This window comes from Ictidomys tridecemlineatus, chromosome 6, assembly GCF_052094955.1.
Source record: "Ictidomys tridecemlineatus isolate mIctTri1 chromosome 6, mIctTri1.hap1, whole genome shotgun sequence".
NCBI classification, from domain to species: Eukaryota; Metazoa; Chordata; class Mammalia; order Rodentia; family Sciuridae; genus Ictidomys; species Ictidomys tridecemlineatus.
This window is the reverse complement of record NC_135482.1, coordinates 4698568-4716903: the sequence shown is the minus strand read 5'-3', so window position 1 is coordinate 4716903 and position 18336 is coordinate 4698568. Positions and strand designations below refer to the sequence as shown.

The following is an 18336-nucleotide window of genomic DNA, read 5'->3' as shown; positions in this document are numbered from 1 at the left end:
CCTCTTCAGGGTGCTGCTCAGAGCCCGAGGGGGCTGGGGTGCTGTGATGATGGCCCCCAGCTCCCGGTGAATAATCTCAAGTCCTTCCCCGGAACGCTGACAAACAAGACTCGAGTTCAGATGCCCAGACTCTGGAGGTGAAGGGAGACAGCTGTGGCCCCCGTTTCCCCCCAGGACCCCCAGCCCCAGGTCTGCTGGAAGCCTCCGGGTGAGCCTGAGCAGAGCCGGGAGGCAGGAGGGGCCTCTGCTTGGCGGGAGGGGACTCACTTTGTGTCTGAATCCTGTGGCTGGAGGGGGCTGGCGCAGGAAGGTTTGGGGCTGAAGGGAAGTCCTAGGGTGTGAGGCCGGTGGCACTGTGACGTCTGGCTGCTCAGCCACTGGGCTGGGAGAGGGGCCACCCCATGGTGGACACTGCGCTCATGGGTGCTGGCTGAGCATCCTCTCTGTGCCAGGCACTATGCCAGAGTTTGGCACAGAAGGAGAAACAAAGTGGGGGGCGGGTGGTGCCCCTGGGTGCCAGCAGTTAGCATGACCGTCCGCCAGGGACAGACGCTCCCTCCACAGCCCTCGAGATGGTGTCTGCTGGGAGGTGCTCTTGCCTTGGCAGGCCATGAAGGCCCAAGAGACCCAGGGCAGCAGGTGATCAGAGACTCCCAGCTGAAGAAGCCCAGCTGGGCCGCAGGGGAGGGAGCGGCGGGGAAGCCCTTCCGGGGCTCAGTGATGGGGATCAGGGACCCAGACAGCGATGGCCTGTGTCCAGCCTGTGCACAGTCAGGAGGCTCCCCAGGTGGGCGTGTCCCCAGCACAAGGAGCGGCCCGGGAGTGGCAGGGAGAGGGAGGTGAGCAGCAGCAGGCCAGGGCAGGGAGAGCCGCCCCCTCCCTGGATCTCGTGCGCCCTGGGTGACCACAGGTGGGGAAGGAGAAAGGGAGCTGGGGCTGAGTTTAACAATGAAAGGGACATTGTTTGCACCCTGATTGAAGCCCGTGGTTTATAGCTGTCACATAAACATGAAGCTCCCATGGGTCTTTGGTAAGATTTAAAAACAAAACAAAATAAGTAAAACCTGCCGTGTTTTCAATGGAGCGCGCGCAGGGACGGGCACGGGGCCACCTGCCTGGGGGAGGACGGGTCTCACCTGCTCGTCCGTCAGGATCTGCACATGCCGAGCGCAGACGGCCCTGAACTCGTCTCGGGAGACGGTGTTGGTCTTCATGGTGTCAAAGTTCTCCAGCTCCTGGGCGATGGTGTGGGGGTGGGAGGCCACTGCTCTGTGGAGCCGCTCTAGGATGTCCCTGTTGGCCATGTCCCCAGGCGATGAGGAGGTCGGGATCCGGGGCATTTTCTCAGCCCACTCATCAGCGGTCTGCACAGAACAGAGGAGACGACCTGCTGAGCAGGCAGGCAGGACTTTTTGGCTCTGGGCCCAGTACCCAGGCGAGTCCCAGGGAAGCCCAGCTTGAGGGGGAGAGGCCAGGACACCAGCCCCCCACCGAGGCAGGTCTACGTCCGTGTCCAGGGGCAGGTCTGTCCTAGCTGGGAGGAGGCTTGGGCTGCCCTGCGCATGGCACCGGGCGGGGCAAGCATGAGCATCCACCAGGGACAGGCGTTCCCTCCACAGCCCTCGAGATGGTGTCTGCTGGGAGGTGCCCCACGTCCAGGGGCCAGTCCTGCCCTGCTGGTCCCCCGCTCTGTCTTTTGGGTCATGTAACAGGCACATGGCATGTGCTGACCGCGTGGCCAGCGAAGCGAGAGGATTGTCATCTGCACTTTGGTTTCGGGACGTGGGTTCGTCTGGTCGGCTCCAGCAGCTGGACTCGGGAAGCCCTTCTGGCCCTTCACGGCTGCTGTGGTGGCACGCTGCTGGCCAATGTGCCCTGAAGCGGGGGCCTTGTCACGACCCCAGGGATTTATTTCTGGTGAGTGTGGAGGGATCTGCTGGAGCAGTGGGGCCAGGCTTGTGGCCTGGGGAGGGCTCTGGTGGCGGGGGCGCTGTCCACAGGGCCCGGGGGTGTCCTGGAGTGAGGAGGAACTGGACCCCAGGCAGGAGTGCAGCAGAAGCCTGTGGAGGCTCATGTGCTGGTGAGCAGGGGGCCGAGGGGACTGCACCACCCTCACATCTGCTGCTGGTCACTGTGCGGACACGCAGGGGACAGATGGCAGGAAGAACAAGCAGGGGAAGCCGCTTGGTGAGTGTCGGCAGAGGGACCGTGACAATGGAAGGGCCTCCCAGTTTACCCTAAGGCCAGTCAGGAGGGAGCACTGAGGACACTGGGCTTGGGAGACCCGTGGGCAGCTGAGTCCCAGCCTTCTGCAGGAGGCTAGGAGCCAGGGGGCAGCCCTACATCATCCCCCTGCAGAGTCAGAAAAGGTGCCAAAGCCAGGCCTCGGGGGAGGGCTGGCGGGGTCCCGCCTCCGAGAGCCCAGGGCTGGGGTGTGGGGAGCTGCCCCTGGACCCAAGCATCCTCTGAGCTACCCTGGGCGTCCTATGCTGCTCCTTGTGTCAGTGACAGCCCTTTCCATGTCCCACACGTGGTGACGTTGCAGCAAGCCCAGGAGGCTGCTGGGAATGCCCTCAGAACCACCCTCACAGGCTCCCACTTAAGCCAAAGCCCACCACGTCCTCGGCCACCCACAGAGTGACAGAGGCTTTTCAGGATGTCCATCGGAGCCGTCTGGAAGTCAGTGATGCTTTTCTTCTCTCGTTTCGGAAAAGCGATATCACTGATGCATTTTAAGCATTTTTAGAATTCTTCTCAGAGCTAACCAGGCATTTCCTTGGAAGGCTGGCTCCAAGGGACGTTGGCACCCAGAGAGCCGAGGACCGACGCAGAGTCTGGTCTCACACCCTCATACATCGGGGGGCTGAGGAGGACCCAGGAAAGCACACTGGGAAGAAGAGGTGGGGGCCCAGGGAGGGCGCAGCTCTGGAGCCGGGTCCACACTCTCCCCCGCCGGGCCCTGTGGCCTTGCACGAAGCCACGTGCCCACCTTTTGCCTCAGTTTCCTCATCTGTCCAGGAGGACAGAGATTCACTTGAGACAATGTATGTGGATGTTCTTCCAAAGTGTTAAAGCACAACTGAAATACCATTAAGGTAAAGCAAACGGAAAATACCATTATTCTGACAACAGATTCGGGAGGATTCTAACAAAGTATTGTGTGCAACCTTAGGTTAATATGCTTTAAACTCCAGAGGAAACAGAATAGATTTCTAGCAAAATATAGATTACTAAATTTAACTGAGGTATTAGAAAAGCCTGAATAGACCGGGAACCACAAAGAAATGGAAAAAGCTGTAAAAGAGCTCCCATCTATCATTAAGAAGGTGTCAAGCCCAGACAGTTCTAAAGGCGAGCGTGTGGAACCTTCAGGGAATAGATGATTTTTACATTAGTCAAATTATTCCAGCACACAGAAAGGGCTATGTAGGGTTTAAATCATTGCATATGATCCTAATACCAAAATATGATAATGAAAATTATAAGCGAATCTATTTTATAGCTATGGATGTAAGAATTCAAAAACAAAATGTTAGGAATATTCAACACCACATTTAAAAAAGATTCTCCAGCTGGGCATGGTGGGGCACACCTGTACCCCAGTGACTCGGGAGGCTGAGGCAAGAGGATCACAAGTTTGAGGCCAGCTTGGGCAACTTAGTGAGAACCTGTCTCAAAAATAAGAGAGGGCTGGGGATGCAGCTTGGTGATGAAGTACCCCTGGGTTCAGTCTCACTGAGGCCAGCTGGGGTTCACTCTAAGAACGCATCAAGAGTCAGCAAATCTCTCAGTTCCTCACATCAGTGAAGCCACATGTTGAGGGATGGCACAAAGGCACCCCACAGCACTCAGCAGCCATTCCTGGTAAAGATGGCAGAGGACAGCAGGGGACTGCTGACGTCAGCCTGGTCGGCTTGGGCACTTCTATACCACATTTGATCCAATAAAACAAAGCAGCAAATGCTGAAAACAATATTTATCCTCATTTTTGAGGAGGTGATTTTACGACTAGAAAATATCAATAAGACAATTTAGGAAAGTGGTCAGTTTCAAGCTAGGAATACAAGAAAGCAATACCAGTTTTTAAAAAATAGTAACTATAATAGAAGTTGAATTGTGAAAAAAGTCTACAATCACATTGATGACAAAGCTGCTGAGTACCAGGATGAAAGGCCCAGACCTAAAGAGTCCTGAACACACACTGTGAAGGTACCAAAATGAGAGTGGAATAAATGGGGAGATGTGTCGTGTTCCGGATAGAAAGACTCAATTCCAAAAGAGAAAACCTGTTGCAAGTTGTAAATAAGCTTAATAAAATTTGAAGAAAACCTCCACGGATATTCGGGGAGCTCGTTAGACATATTGATATTAATGTTGACGTTGAAAAATATGCGGAAGTTGCCATGACATTTTTAGAAAAGGTCAGCAACAAAGTTTTGAACCCATAAGAAGTTAAAACTTGCCATAAACTTGGTGAAATGAGAGCGGCAGAGCCAGGCAGGGATGTAGCAAGGGTGTCAAGAGCAGCCACCCCAAGGCAGAGGCCGACATGAGAGCAGCAAGTGTCCCCGAGGCAAGGCCGCGACATCAGAAGGCCTATTTGTCACAGCATCCTAGGAATTCGGGAGCAGTGTGGCCAGGGCGAGGGACCTGGGGGAGGGTGGCCCGCCTCAGCAAGTCAGTTCTCTATTCTCCCCAGAGCCACCAGCTTCAAACACGGCCCTCCCCAGGTCCCCAAAGCAAACTGCCTTCCAGGTGCCTGGGCCTGGGATCAGCCGTGACATCACTTTCTCACTCCCACACCGTCCAAGGTCCTGGGGCCCTGAAGTCGCATTCCATCCCCACCTCCTGGTCAGGGCCACCATCAACCCTGGCTGCAGCAGCTGCCCCTTCCACTCTGCCCCCTTCCCTAAAGGGACGGATCAATTCGAGTGGCTTCAGGTGTCATCAGAGTAACCCTGCCCTGCCCTCTGCGACTCTGGCCCACTCTGCTCAGGGTCCCACCTCGGGGCCTGCACTTCTTGTGGGCACTGGTGGCATTTCTGAGTGCTGCTCCCCTGACCCTACTTGTCACTCCCCTTCCCCCGCTCGTCACACTTGGTGACCTGTGATCCACCGTCTTTGTCATCTTTCTGACTTGAGGGAAAATAAGTTTGCGAAAGCAAGGGCTCTGGTGGTTCAATGGCAGCTGAGTCCCGGGCTGGGGCCAGAGGCTGGCACCGTGGGGTCTCGGGGCTTGAGAGGGAATGAGTGAAGAAAGAGGCCGCGGCCGACAGGCACACAGTGAGGGGAAGGACGCGGCCGGCTCTGCCCGGGCAGTGGCCCAGGCCTGTTACAAGGCTCCCATCTTGTTAGGATTAAAAAGAGAAAGAAGAAATTAAAACAGGAGTCTACTTCTTTCTAACAAAGTGTCAGGCTGTCCTCGCAGCAGCTCAGTGTTGGCAGGAGGAAGGGCTTCTGCCGCCATCGGCCTTCCCTCCCTGCAGCCCACGCCCTTCCCTCAGGTCCTCCGCACTAAACAGAAGCCCAGGGTTGCGATCCTTACAGGGTTATTTTAAAAATTCATAAAACCCAAGCAATTGGCAATGACCTGGGGGTCTTCCACTGGTCAGTGGCCACGATCTCCTAGATGGGCCCCAGGCTGAGGATCATGTCACAGGTCACCGAGTGACTGATCCAAGCAAATGCACAAGTGAGCCCGAGGGTTGTGAGCCCTGGAGGCCTTTGGTGGGGACCGGGGGTCCAGGAGCGACAGCCGATGGGCCTCACGCAGTCCTGGACACTGGTCCCCAGCCCCTGCACTCACCTGTGTGGCCTCATCCAGAACGCACAGGCAGGGCGAGTCCCAGAGCCCCCAGGGTGGGCAACAGCCCCGCCTAAGACACACTCCCCCCAGGATGAGCACACTGTCACCATCTGGCTGTCAAAGTCACCATCCGCTGACATCCAGGGCATTCCTGCTCCGTCCTGGGGACCCAGGTCGGAAAGAATCCTTCAAGCCTCTCCCAGGTGGAGCTGAGGGCCCCTGGGTGAAGAGAGGCGGGCAGTTGCCCAGGGGAGTGGGGACGAGGACCACCATGCACGCTCTGAGGAGGGGACCCGGCCCTTTTGTGACTGGGAGGTGTAGCCAGAGTTCAGGCCACCGTGACACGGAGGCCTCCCTGCCCTGCCCCGGCCAGGAAGAGGGGGGAGAGGCGAAGGGACGGCCCAGGCCTGTCAGGGGAGAGGCAGAAGCGGCCGCTGTTGAGGGGCGCGGGAAGCCCCAGGACTGCGTCTGCAGGGCACCCGGGCGTGGCCACCGGTCAGATGTGCGTCTCCTGCCACAAAAGCAGATCCTGCAGGTTCACTGTCGGCAACTTAACAAAAAAGTCGCAAAGAAAGCTCACGAAGACCCCACCGTGGCCAGCACTGTCATCACCTCTGAGCTCAAGGGGCGAACCTCTGCCCGACAGGTCCCCAGGCCCGTGGGCCCAGCCGCGCACCCCAGCCCCACACTGTCCCAGGAACCCGCTGGCCCTGGAGGCACAGCTCGGGGGCTTCAGCCCAGGGCGCCTTGCTCAGAACCTGTGCGGCCCCTGGGCTGCCTTCCCAGGGCCCTGGGGAAAGCAGCTCAGCCGCCGCCAGCCTCGCTCCAGGGAGGAGGTGCCAGGGAGAAGCAGATGGCTCCTGGTCTGGCACTTTTGTGTCCCTGGCACTGCGCATGCGAGCACTACATCTGAGTGGGGAAATCAGAAGAAATGTCCCTTCTAATCAGAAAAGACATCACCATCTTCAGATCCAACGACACCTTAGAAGGTCACCGAGCTCCGCAGGAAGAGCCCCCCAGAACAGGACCACAGGCGCAGGAGGGGGACTGGGGAAGGAAGAGGTCCCAGGTCCCAGGGTCACTGGGAAAAGGGCCCCTGTCCCCACACCTCATGCTCCTGGCAGCCTCCATCTGACACAGAGAAGCACTTTGGTGACTTTAAAAATGTGAAACAAAAAACGTTCCGCACCCCAGGCCTGACCTGGTTAGAATGACAGCCACGCTGTGGACGGAGCTCCCTCCCGGCGCCCGAGGGACCTCGTTGTAGCAAACAAGGGCCGTCTGGAGGTGGCAGGAAGCACAGGCCACCACTGCGGAAAGGACAGTCTCCACCCTCTGTGAGGTACTCTGTGAGTACCCCGTTGTGTCTGCGATGACGACTGGGCCCAGGGACAGCCCCCGCCCCCCCCCCCCCCGCCCTCGCGGTGTGTGTCCTGTGGGGAGCACGTCCCAGTCCCCGCCCGGCCACGCCAGCCTGTGGTCTGAGAGCTGAGGCTGCCTGCCAAGGCCCAGGTGTCAGAGGGGCAACAGAGGCCCACCTGGGCCCCTCGCCTGCGCCAGCCCACTGCTGCCCCTTCTCCCCAGCCTCTCTGTCCCTCACTGACCCTGACCAGGCCCCTCTGGGCAGAGCCCTCTGCAACTCAGCCACTGCTGTCCTCCAGCGTCACCTGGGCTTCACCCTGTGAGCAGTGGGGGGCAGCCTCAGTCCCTGCAGCAGTGTGGCCACATGTGGCCTCCTCAGATGTGATGAGTTCAGCCAAGGGCCAGTCGGGTCCAGGGGAGGGAGCTAGGCCTGGAGGGTGGGACAGCCCACCATTCACCCAGGCTCACCCCAGCTCTTTCTTGTGACCTCGGGGAGGAAAATACCCCCCATTTGACCTCCCTTTCCTCCTAAAGTGGGTATAAAAAGGCGCCTCTCCAAGGGACCCCCGAGGCCCGAGCAGCAGGGGCCTGGGCAGTGGGAGACCGCGGCTGCTGCAGCTGGGGCTGTGGCAGAGTGTTTCCCTGAGTCAGGAGGTCAGGCAGACTGGGCTTGAGCCCTGGCACCTGGCTGACACCATGTCCACCCTGGATAAGCAGGACAGAAGCCCTCTGGTGCCCATTACTGCCTGGGGGCAGATCACCCAGCCACGGTGTTGCAGGCGTGTCTCCAGGAGAAACCAGGTCTGAGACTTGGTCATGCTGCGGGAGCAAGAGCCAGGTCCAGGTGGCATCCCATGGAACAGCATCCTTGGACTGGCTGCTGTGGGCCTGGACAGCAGGGTGTCAGGCCCTGCTCTGCCATCTCCTAGCTTGCTGAGTCAGCCCGTCTCTTCTCTGCCTAGTGCTCTGTCTGCAAGATGGAGACCGTTGGAGAGGGTGGCAGGCAGGGGTCAGTGCAGAAACAGGGATGTGCAGGCCACGTCCACCCCAGGAGGGCGCTGCGCTCCCGGTGTCTATGATGAAGATGGATGGATGGGGCTCTGCCGCAGGGCACTTGTAGAGGTGGGAAAGCTCTGGGGTGCTCGCCTACACCACCCAAACCTCGGGCAGGAGCCAGCAGGTCAGCCAAGGACAAGAACCAGCGGGCGGCCTGGGTGAGCCCCGCGGGGCTGGCTGAGCCCAGGCAGGCTGCACTGGCAGCCCCTGGGGTCTGTTTAACAGCTCCGTGAACGGGGTGGGCAGCTCTGGACAGGACACTCCTAGTGGAGAAGCTAGGTCCAGCCTCACTCTTGGTTGACTGGTAAAGTCACACCCAGCTGCGCCCTAAAACCTCTGGACGATGGGAGCTGGGAGGTTAAATTGTCAAGTCATGCAGCAGAGCAGGAGGTGATGGTGTGCTGTAGGCCTGTGTCCTTGGTCCCATTTCTTCGGCTCTCCCTGTGTCCACGTGTGACATCGTGGCCTTGGAGTCAGCCACGGCCTTGCTTTGGTCAATGCATGTTAGGGAGCCGGGTTCCCCAGCTGAGAGTGGGGCCCCTGAAGGCCTGAAAATGAAGACAGGCTCAGCTGCAAATGCGCCTGACCACCTTGGCCTCGGAGCACCCTCGCTTAGCCGCCACACGCCATGCACTCAGTGGTCTCCTCTCGTGGCCGCAGGGCTGACAGGGTCTGTGGTCACTGCCACTGCCCAGCATGGAGAGAGAGGATCAGGCCACATGCTGCCAGCCTGGGGAAGATTCAAATTCCAAAATACAACTGCTACTGAATGTTGTTCTTGCGCCTCTTGTAAAGTTGAGAATCTTAAGTTGGGGACTGTCTGTATAATGTGATCAAAGAGTTAAACAGCTCGAGCATAACTGGGAAAGGCTTGCGTGGATGCCACCACTCTGAGAATATGACCTGGCAATCGAGCTGGTCTGAGGAGGACAAGAAAGGCATGGAGCAGAGATGCCCTAGCCCTGCCCCCAGATCTGGGCCCAGGCCAGCTCAGCCACCCACAGAGGTGGAGGCCAAGCCCACTTTGTGCCCTCCGTTAGCAGTTGCTGGTTCCTTGGCAATAGGTCCTGGTGTGGTTCTGAATTTCTAACGACAAGCAATGAAAGGGGGTGAGCTTAGAATATGGGAAAAAGTAGCCATACAGCACCTAGCACAGAGCGCGTTTAGACCTCAGTGTTCCTTGACCATGAGCCCGCTCCAAGGGCGTTTTGTGGTACCTTTGTGGGTTTCTAAGACAGCCATTAGCTGAGCCCCAAGTTAGTACAAAGTGGCTTTGCAAGGTCCATGCCAGCTGTCAGATTAGAGACACGTATCTGTATTCGAATATAATTATTATGGAGGTAATTAGTAGCTCACTGGCTGCATGCTTCATATAATAAGTTTTGTTCTGAATACTTAGGAAGACAATTATATAGTTTCTTTCCATGATATCTTATTGGAGGAAAACAATCCTGAAACTTCATACATAACAGGAACACAGCAGGTAGCAAAAAATACTAATTAGAAATATTCAGTAAAGAATTCCTGCTCTCCTCTTAAAGAATGGTATAATTACTTCTAAGAATTGAAAAATTGCTTCATTTGATCAAATATTTTGATTAGAAAAGAAATTAATTGTACTGTATCTTCATTTGTATTTACAGTGAATAAACCGAATGCTAAAAATAACATCAGCAAAACTCCCTGTCAAAGAAAAAAAAAAGATAAAACATTTAAAATCCAGATGGAAATCCAGGGGGAGCCTGGGTGGGAGCTGACTGCTTGGCCTGGATCTGAGATCCGGAGGTGGACAGTAGCAGGCCCCAGAGTGGGTTCTGGGTGAGCGTCCATAATCCAGCACATGGTTTGCACAGGTGGGCTCTGACCCCAGAATTCCAGGTGCCACTCCAGGTATCCTGGGCACCACGCGGCCTAGGCCTGGGACCTCCATCTGTACAACAAGTGGGGCCATGTGGAGTCCAGAACGTCCTTGGAAGTCCAGTCACTTCAGTGATGCTGACAGGGCATAGATGCTTCTCTAGTCCCCACATCACCGGGGGCAGCTGTGGACCCGTAGTATTTTATACCCAATCAGTGGGACTGGTTCCCGGGATAGCCCTGCTGGAGGGTGGAGCTTGGGGGCCCTGTTCCAAAGCCGAGCTCTCTTGCCTGTCTCCAGCCTGTGGCCCACCACACATGAGAGCACGGGAGCCCACCTAGAAAGGAACCCAGTAACTCAGGCACACCCACGCAGCCCCTGGGTGCCAGGCACCACCCCAGACAGGACCAACAGCGGTCAGTGGCGGACCTGCAGAAGACGACGCGCTGAGATGCTCCTCCTCCCCAGCCAGGGAAGCCAGGCAGACCAGCCCTGCAGCCCTCCAGCCTCCAGCCCTCCAGCCCTCCAGCCTCCAGCCCTCCATCCCTCCAGCCTCCATCCCTCCATCCCTCCATCCCTCCAGCCCTCCAGCCCTGCAGCCTCCATCCCTCCATCCCTCCATCCCTGCAGCCCTCCAGCCTCCAGCCCTCCATCCCTCCAGCCCTCCAGCCCTCCATCCTTCCACCCTCTAGCCCTCCACCCTCCACCCTCCAGCCCTCCAGCCCTCCAGCCCTCCAGCCCTCCATCCCTCCAGCCCTCCATCCCTCCAGCCCTCCAGCCCTCCAGCCCTCCATCCCTCCATCCCTCCATCCCTCCAGCCCTCCAGCCTCCAGCCTCCAGCCCTCCAGCCTCCAGCCCTGCAGCCCTCCAGCCTCCAGCCCTCCAGCCCTCCAGCCTCCAGCCCTCCAGCCCTCCATCCCTCCAGCCCTCCAGCCCTCCAGCCCTCCATCCCTCCATCCCTCCATCCCTCCAGCCTCCAGCCCTCCAGCCCTCCATCCCTCCATCCCTCCATCCCTCCAGCCTCCAGCCCTCCAGCCCTCCATCCCTCCAGCCCTCCATCCCTCCAGCCCTCCAGCCCTCCAGCCCTCCAGCCCTCCAGCCCTCCAGCCCTCCAGCCCTCCAGCCCTCCAGCCCTCCAGCCCTCCAGCCCTGCCCACAGCCTCCTCACAGACTCTGGCCATGGGCCCCCCCTCAAGTCCCCTGTGCCCTGGCCATACCCCAAGAGTTGCCTCCTATCCTCGCGGCGCTGCACATGCCATTCCCCCACCCAGGCTCCCCTTCCCCCTGCCCGGCTCCAGAGCTCCTCAGAAAGCTGTTCCTGCTGGCTGTCCCCAGCGCAGAGGCAGCAGTGCCTCCTCCTCCACCCCTCCCTGCCCCCCAGCTCCTCGTCTCACCTCCAACCCTCTGCTTGACGTTCACAAAGGATCTGTGCCAAGACCTTTGCAAACACCCACCTCACAAATCCTCTGGCAGCATGCAATTGCCATGAAGTGCAGAGAGCTTCCAGGGAACCCTGAAGCCACCCCTTGACCCTTTAATGATTCAATAAACTCATGGGTGAAGCCATTTGTAAAACTGTTAAAATAAATTTCTCCACCCAAATAAATTCTACACCATTTAATCACATCATTACTCAGCATTAAACATGCAGCCTCTGGAGCAGGGTGGAATACAAAATAAAAAGACTGCAAACACTCGCCGTTGGCTCCTAGGGACTCTGCGAAGCCCTCTGCACATTAGCTCACCAAATATAAAAAACGGTGAACGCTGAGCCAGCTCTGAGTCCACAGGAAGGAGGCCGAGGGCCTCGGCCAGCACTGGCCAGAGCCCTAATCCCAGCTCTGGCATTCCTAGCCAGGTGACCGGGAAGAATGCTGTGCCTCTCTGAACCTCTGTTTCCTCCTCTGTAAAGCAGGGCTGGTGACGGATAGCGGCCTTGGCTCCCACGCAGGACCATTGTGAGGACGAGGAGAATGCCTGCAGCAGAGGCTGCTGGCAGCACCTCCCAAGTCCATCAGCCCTCACTGTGACGATGCCTGATGTGGTGACAAGAGGATGGCAGCAATCTGCCAGGTGCAGTCACCAGGTCGACTCGCTCCTTCAAGTACTAGTCTAGAGATGGAACTTTGGTTAGTTCACGAATGGCCACAGCCATTTCTGCTGGGGCACAGGCCATCCTGAGGGAGCAGTGAGTGAGGCCACTGTCTGGCACGAGCCTGGGCCCAGGGCCTGGCCTGCTGCCTGCCTCTGCTTCTCACTCCTGTTTTCTGGGTGCTGAGGTTCCCCCAGCACCTTAGCCAGAGCCTGAGCAGCCATGGGACAGCAGGAGGCAGTGCCACGTGGCGCGGGCTCCCTCTGCACGGCCACTGCGATGAGCCCCGTGACTGCTGCACTGACAGGGCCCGACCTGGCAGATCCGCTGGTGCAGCTCCGGCTGCTGCCAATCTACCCAGAAGCTGCTGTTGTGGCTCTGGAGGGACAGAACCATGGGGAGCCTGCTGGGGCTGCGGGTGCCACAGTCCATCTACCAGATCACACAGCGTCCCGCTGAGACTGGGAATCAGGAGTCCCAACACAGTCCCAGGAGGGAGGGCTGGTGACAGCGAATCCAGAGGCCTGGGGCGAGTGGCACTGTGGCGGGGACTACAGGAACCACACAGCTGGCGCCTGGGAGCCTGGCTGAGCACCTGCAGCAGATGCGTGGTCTGAGGGGGTCATAAAGGTGAGCAGACCCCGACTCTGCCGGGAAGGCAGGGGCTGAGAAAATCTGACCACCTGAATTGACTGCTTGACTGGAAATCCAGGGCCGGCATGGTGTCCTCTCTATGGGCCTCGCAGACAGGGCTCCTGCAGAGCCGGCTTCGGCCGACAATGTCTGTGTTTGCCAGAGGCCTCTCCAGGGGCCACAGGGACTGTGACCAGCCGGCACGGGGTCAACCCTTGATGGTGCAAGCTTGGAGTGTCCACTTTCACCTTTCCACAGAGGCATCAGAGCACAAGCCACCTCTGGTGGTCACCCTGCCCTGCTTCTAGCAGAGCTCCATTGGCAGCCGCTGGAGCTGAGCAGGTGCCCAGTCCCTAGACTGTCCACTCTGCTGGAAACTGAGGTCGGAAGGGGTGTGTACCCCTTCCCCCAAAGAGGCTTCTGGTCGTGGTGGGGCTCTGAGGAGCTGCTGTAGCCATGTGGCCTCCACACTGTGCTGGGAAGGTCCCTTCAGCAGGTGGCCCTGCCAGCTGCAGCTTTCAGTGTCATTCTGGCCACCCCAGCTTGCTTAAAGCAGGAGATCTGGGCACGGTGGCAACTGGGCAGCACCAGGGCCAAGGTAGTGCTGGTGCTCATGGCCTCCTGGGCTGGGGCGCCCCTCCCCCTGGCGGGCTGGCCTGAGCGCGAGAGGTGAGCACATGCTGTCTGTCCCTGGCTTCTTTCCGAAGGTGGGCCGCTGCTAACACCCGGGACTGAGGGGACTGAGGCGGTGTGTCTGCTGCCTGTGTTAGGTGCCGTGCCAGCAGCCGCGGCCCTGCCCCAGCACCGAGGCCACTCCAGCATCCAGGCTGGCCTGAGTCACCCTCGCAAGGGCCCAGCTTCGAGAGTCCACAGGACAGTGGGCACTGGGTGCCACGAGCACACCTCCCCTTTCTCTGTCGCAGTCATTAGAAATACAGGGACGCCACTGTAGCTGCAGTAAACGCAGAGGTCAGTTAACGCGACACTGACCCAACGTGGCAACTAGTAGGGACAGCATCTGACCTGGAAATCACGCCACACAAGACTGCTGACATTTTTACATGCTTCACAGTCTCTTCAGCTGAAAACTACACTCTCACCTTCTCTCAGAAAGAAACTCATCTTGAGTTATTCCACACACAGGTGAATGGCTCCAAGATCATATGGACATGAGAAACAGCAAGAGCAGGTCTCATTGGCTCTCTGCTTGCTAAAATGTGACAAAATAATTACTCTGTATTGAATAAGCATGTGTTTTGTTTAAAAAAATTCCATTATTTCCATGGTAATAAAGTAGCAAGATTTCATATGGGTTTTTACTATGTCTTTTAAAATTTCTATTTCTGCTCTGAGCATTATTTTTATATTCATGGAAGATACTGAAATTGCACTTTAAGGTTTAAAAGGAATGTTAAACAGGAACGATTTTCTAAAAACGAGGTGATACTCTGTATTTTGAACAAAGAATTGGAATGTGAAATGCTTTTCCAGAAGGGCGGGGAGCTTGCGAGCCGAGAGCTGGCCGTGGTCTGCGGGCGTCTCATGAGGCTCCCGGCTCAGCCAGCCTGGCCCGTTTCCTTTCTGACCAAGCCGCTGGGGCCGCGCCGTGTAGCGTCCATTTCTCCCTTCCTACTGCGGCCAGTTTCTTGTCCTGAATCCAGGTGTGAGGTTCCCGGTGGGAAGGGCCCAGGGCTGGCTCCTCTCTGAAGGGGCTGCCGCTGCCTCTGCCTTCCCACCTGCACAGGCCTCTGTGCCCAGGGCTGCTCTCTGCAGTGCCACAGGGCTCTGTGCCCACAGGGCTGCTCTCTGAGTGCCACAGGCCTCTGTGCCCAGGGCTGCTCTCTGCAGTGCCACAGGGCTCTGTGCCCACAGGGCTGCTCTCTGAGTGCCACAGGGCTCTGTGCCCAGGGCTGCTCTCTGCAGTGCCACAGGCCTCTGTGCCCAGGGCTGCTCTCTGCAGTGCCACAGGGCTCTGTGCCCACAGGGCTGCTCTCTGCAGTGCCACAGGCCTCTGTGCCCAGGGCTGCTCTCTGCAGTGCCACAGGGCTCTGTGCCCAGGGCTGCTCTCTGCAGTGCCACAGGCCTCTGTGCCCACAGGGCTGCTCTCTGCAGTGCCACAGGCCTCTGTGCCCAGGGCTGCTCTCTGCAGTGCCACAGGGCTCTGTGCCCAGGGCTGCTCTCTGCAGTGCCACAGGCCTCTGTGCCCAGGGCTGCTCTCTGCAGTGCCACAGGGCTCTGTGCCCACAGGGCTGCTCTCTGCAGTGCCACAGGCCTCTGTGCCCAGGGCTGCTCTCTGCAGTGCCACAGGGCTCTGTGCCCAGGGCTGCTCTCTGCAGTGCCACAGGGCTCTGTGCCCAGGGCTGCTCTCTGCAGTGCCACAGGGGTCTGTGCCCAGGGCTGCTCTCTGCAGTGCCACAGGCCTCTGTGCCCACAGGGCTGCTCTCTGCAGTGCCACAGGCCTCTGTGCCCAGGGCTGCTCTCTGCAGTGCCACAGGGCTCTGTGCCCAGGGCTGCTCTCTGCAGTGCCACAGGGCTCTGTGCCCACAGGGCTGCTCTCTGCAGTGCCACAGGCCTCTGTGCCCAGGGCTGCTCTCTGAGTGCCGTGGGCAGGAAAAGCCAGGAGGCCGGGGCACCGGAAGGCTCCAGGCTCTGTCCACTGACAGATCCTGCACCCCAGGGTGGGGTGGTCCATGCTGGGCGGCGCCCCGGCCCTGAACCTTGAGAAGTGCCACCTGCCTTAAGTGGCTCCAGGCAGCAGGAGCCAGCGAGGCGCCTGGCAGGCCCTGACGGGGAGGGGCGTGGCACTGCCACACGTGTTGAGGACAGATTTAGAGCTACACTCAGCTTTAGAGGTTGACTGTGAGCAGGTGTGACTGTTGTCTTCTCTCCGCCTGCTTCAATTGCCTCCGGGTCTCACCTGAAGCCTGCAGCACAGTTCCTTCTTCCCTCTCCGGGAGCTCGTCGGTCTGGCTGGGGATGGTTCTCTGTGAGCTCCTTTGCGAGGGGCACTGGCGGCCTTAATTACATTTTGGTAATCCCTTTTTAATTACTCGCCTCCTCGTGTCCCCAGGGAAGGGAAGACTGGGTCATATTTAATGAGTTCGAGGAAGAGGCACCGAGGACTCCGTTGTTTCTTCTCTTCCCTCCTATTAACCGAGCCCCAGGACGAGACTGGAGGAGCTTCGGGATGGTGTGCTGTCCCCCCCCCCCACCCACTCCCAGAGCACCGATGCCCTGCCACCACCACCTGTGCCTAATGGCAGATCAACAGGACAAAGGGAAGCCTCAGGAACTCTGTTATTTGCTATGACAGAACTCGTGGTCACTCCTGTGGGGCCTCACTGTCCTCCTAGCCCAGGCAGCCCTTTCCTGGTGACTGCACACCTCTGACCTCCTGGGCTCAGGTGACCTTCTCAGCAAGGTGTCCTGTGCCCTCCTGGGCTGGTTGCAGACACTGGTACAGTTGGCCCAGAGCTCTGAGCACACCCTGCAGGCCACGTATCAGGAGGCTGCTCTGTGGCTCCCACGGCGGCCCTGCAGGCCACAAGGACGAGGCCATCTCTGCAGTTGCTCCCCCGCGATGCACACTTGTCACCGCCACTCCTTTGCAGTAGCCCTGCTTCTTGGCACCTCACCCGCAGGCGAAGGTGAGGGCAATCTGTGGGATCCGCCAGGGTGGGGCGCGCTGGTCACAGGCAGCTTTAGGGACGTTCACGCCATGACTCCTGGGAGAGGGTATGAGCGGGAACGAGCAGGTCCTGCACACGCAGCCCAAGCGGACCAGACCAGCCCTGTGTGACTTGGGTAAAGCCAAGGACCCCAAGCCACCGGCTGCCTGGCCCACCTCTTCTGACAGTGTCCCCTGCTGACCTCCCTTCAGCGGCCTCACTGCAGCCCCACCACGGGCTCCACTTCTCCAACCAGCCGGTGCCCCCATCTGCAGGGACCTTGTCTCTCCTCTGCATGTCCTGGAGAGGGCCCTGGGCTCCCTCACCTGCTCCTCCTCTGCTTCTCGTGGAACATGCTGGAACCTGCCCTGTGACCTACCCCTTCCTCTGTCTTCCTGGCCACGACGGAGGCCCTGGGAGGCAGGGACTGCCTCCATGCGCTCGTGCTGAACCTGGCGTCTGCTCAGTGCCTGGGACACGTGGGCCCACGGGAGACACGGGCCCACCAACAGTGAAGGAGGTGACACACTGAAAGGGCGCATGCCCACGCCAAGCCCCCTGTGGAGGGAGGGGCACAGAGTGGAAATGCCGGGGGGAAGGCACTGAGCAGGCCAGGGCAGCCGAGAGGGGGGGAAGCTGTGCCTCCCTCCGCACCAGCACGCGCCAGGGAAGCCCCAGGGGAGGCTGGGGCAGGCAGGAGACAGGAGCAGCCAGCAGCAGCCACGGTGCGGGCTTCGGGGAGCAGGCTGGGGCCGCGGGTGTCAAGTGACCTGTTCTTAAATCTCTCAAAGCGATTCAATAAATATCTGCCTGGGCAGAGGCTGAAAATATTTGTCAATAAAATAGTTGCAAGAATCCAGAAAAGCCCCAGGAGTCCCCACACTCCACAGCACACCCAGGTGCCCCTCATCCTCCCAGGGTGCATCCGTTCAGGAAAGGGTGGTGCGGGCGGCCTCAGGAGGGGACGGCAGTTGTTCCCGGGGTGTTTCAAGTCTTTTCTTCAGAATCATCAGTCTATTCCAAACAGGTGCGAGAGGTACCCACGCCCCTCCACACCAGCCCGAGCCACCTGAGCCAGTCACCCTTCAGTCATTCGTGACTTTAAAAATGGTGACTTCAGATGACTCCATCCAAAAGAATAAATAAACTATTTAAAAACACATACAAGGGGCCGCTTTCAAGATCAATAAAAATGTCCCTGTCCCCAACCCCAGCTATTTTTATTTCTTGGATCCTTTCCAAGAAAGAATGGATGCAGATTTGCACATGGTGCTCACTGCAGAGTAGACCACGTGGCCGAGCTCGGGAAAGTCAAAAGGCTTGAAAGTCAGGGAGTCAGTGGGCTGGTTCAGACATTTTAACTGGTGTTTGGAAAATCTCTAAGTGACATAGTGCAGTTCCACGTTAAGTGAAAAAAATAAAAAACAACAACAAGATACCCAAGTATATTGTCATCTCCACTCTGAGGAGCAGATTGAAACTGAAAAGTCATCTCCAAGGCTGTGAGTCACGTAGCACAGAACTCAGCCCCACAGCTGAGCCCTGCTCCGTCCCCTGTGTGGGGAGGCACCCGAGGGCCGGAGCCCTGCAGCGGCTCCCTAAGGGGCTGAGGGGGCTCTCGGCAGCCACCACGGCGGGCTCCAGAGGCTGCCTTCTTTTGTATATTTCCTCAAATTTCCACAATTGATGTTTTAAATCACAACAGAGTAGTCATTGAAAAGCGCAGTCACGATACTGAAGGAGCAGACGCAGGGCAGACAGGAGAAGGTATTTGAAACTCAAGCAGCATCAGAGGACTGGGAACTCCCCCGGTACTTGTGGACGGGGAAACCGAGATGGCCGACGCGTGCAAAATCACTTG

The 18336-nt window shown here is 58.3% G+C and overlaps 1 protein-coding gene across 9 annotated transcripts in view; it reads right to left on the bottom strand.

Moving 5' to 3' along the window:
• Positions 1-18336, bottom strand: part of Efcab6 (EF-hand calcium binding domain 6) — a 212782-nt gene that overhangs the window by 19891 nt on the left and 174555 nt on the right. For all 9 annotated transcript variants that reach the window (XM_078052585.1, XM_078052592.1, XM_078052584.1 and 6 more), the window contains one exon: positions 1137-1364. In XM_078052585.1, the coding sequence (XP_077908711.1) occupies positions 1137-1364 (228 nt within the window). The remainder of the gene's footprint in view (positions 1-1136; positions 1365-18336) is intronic.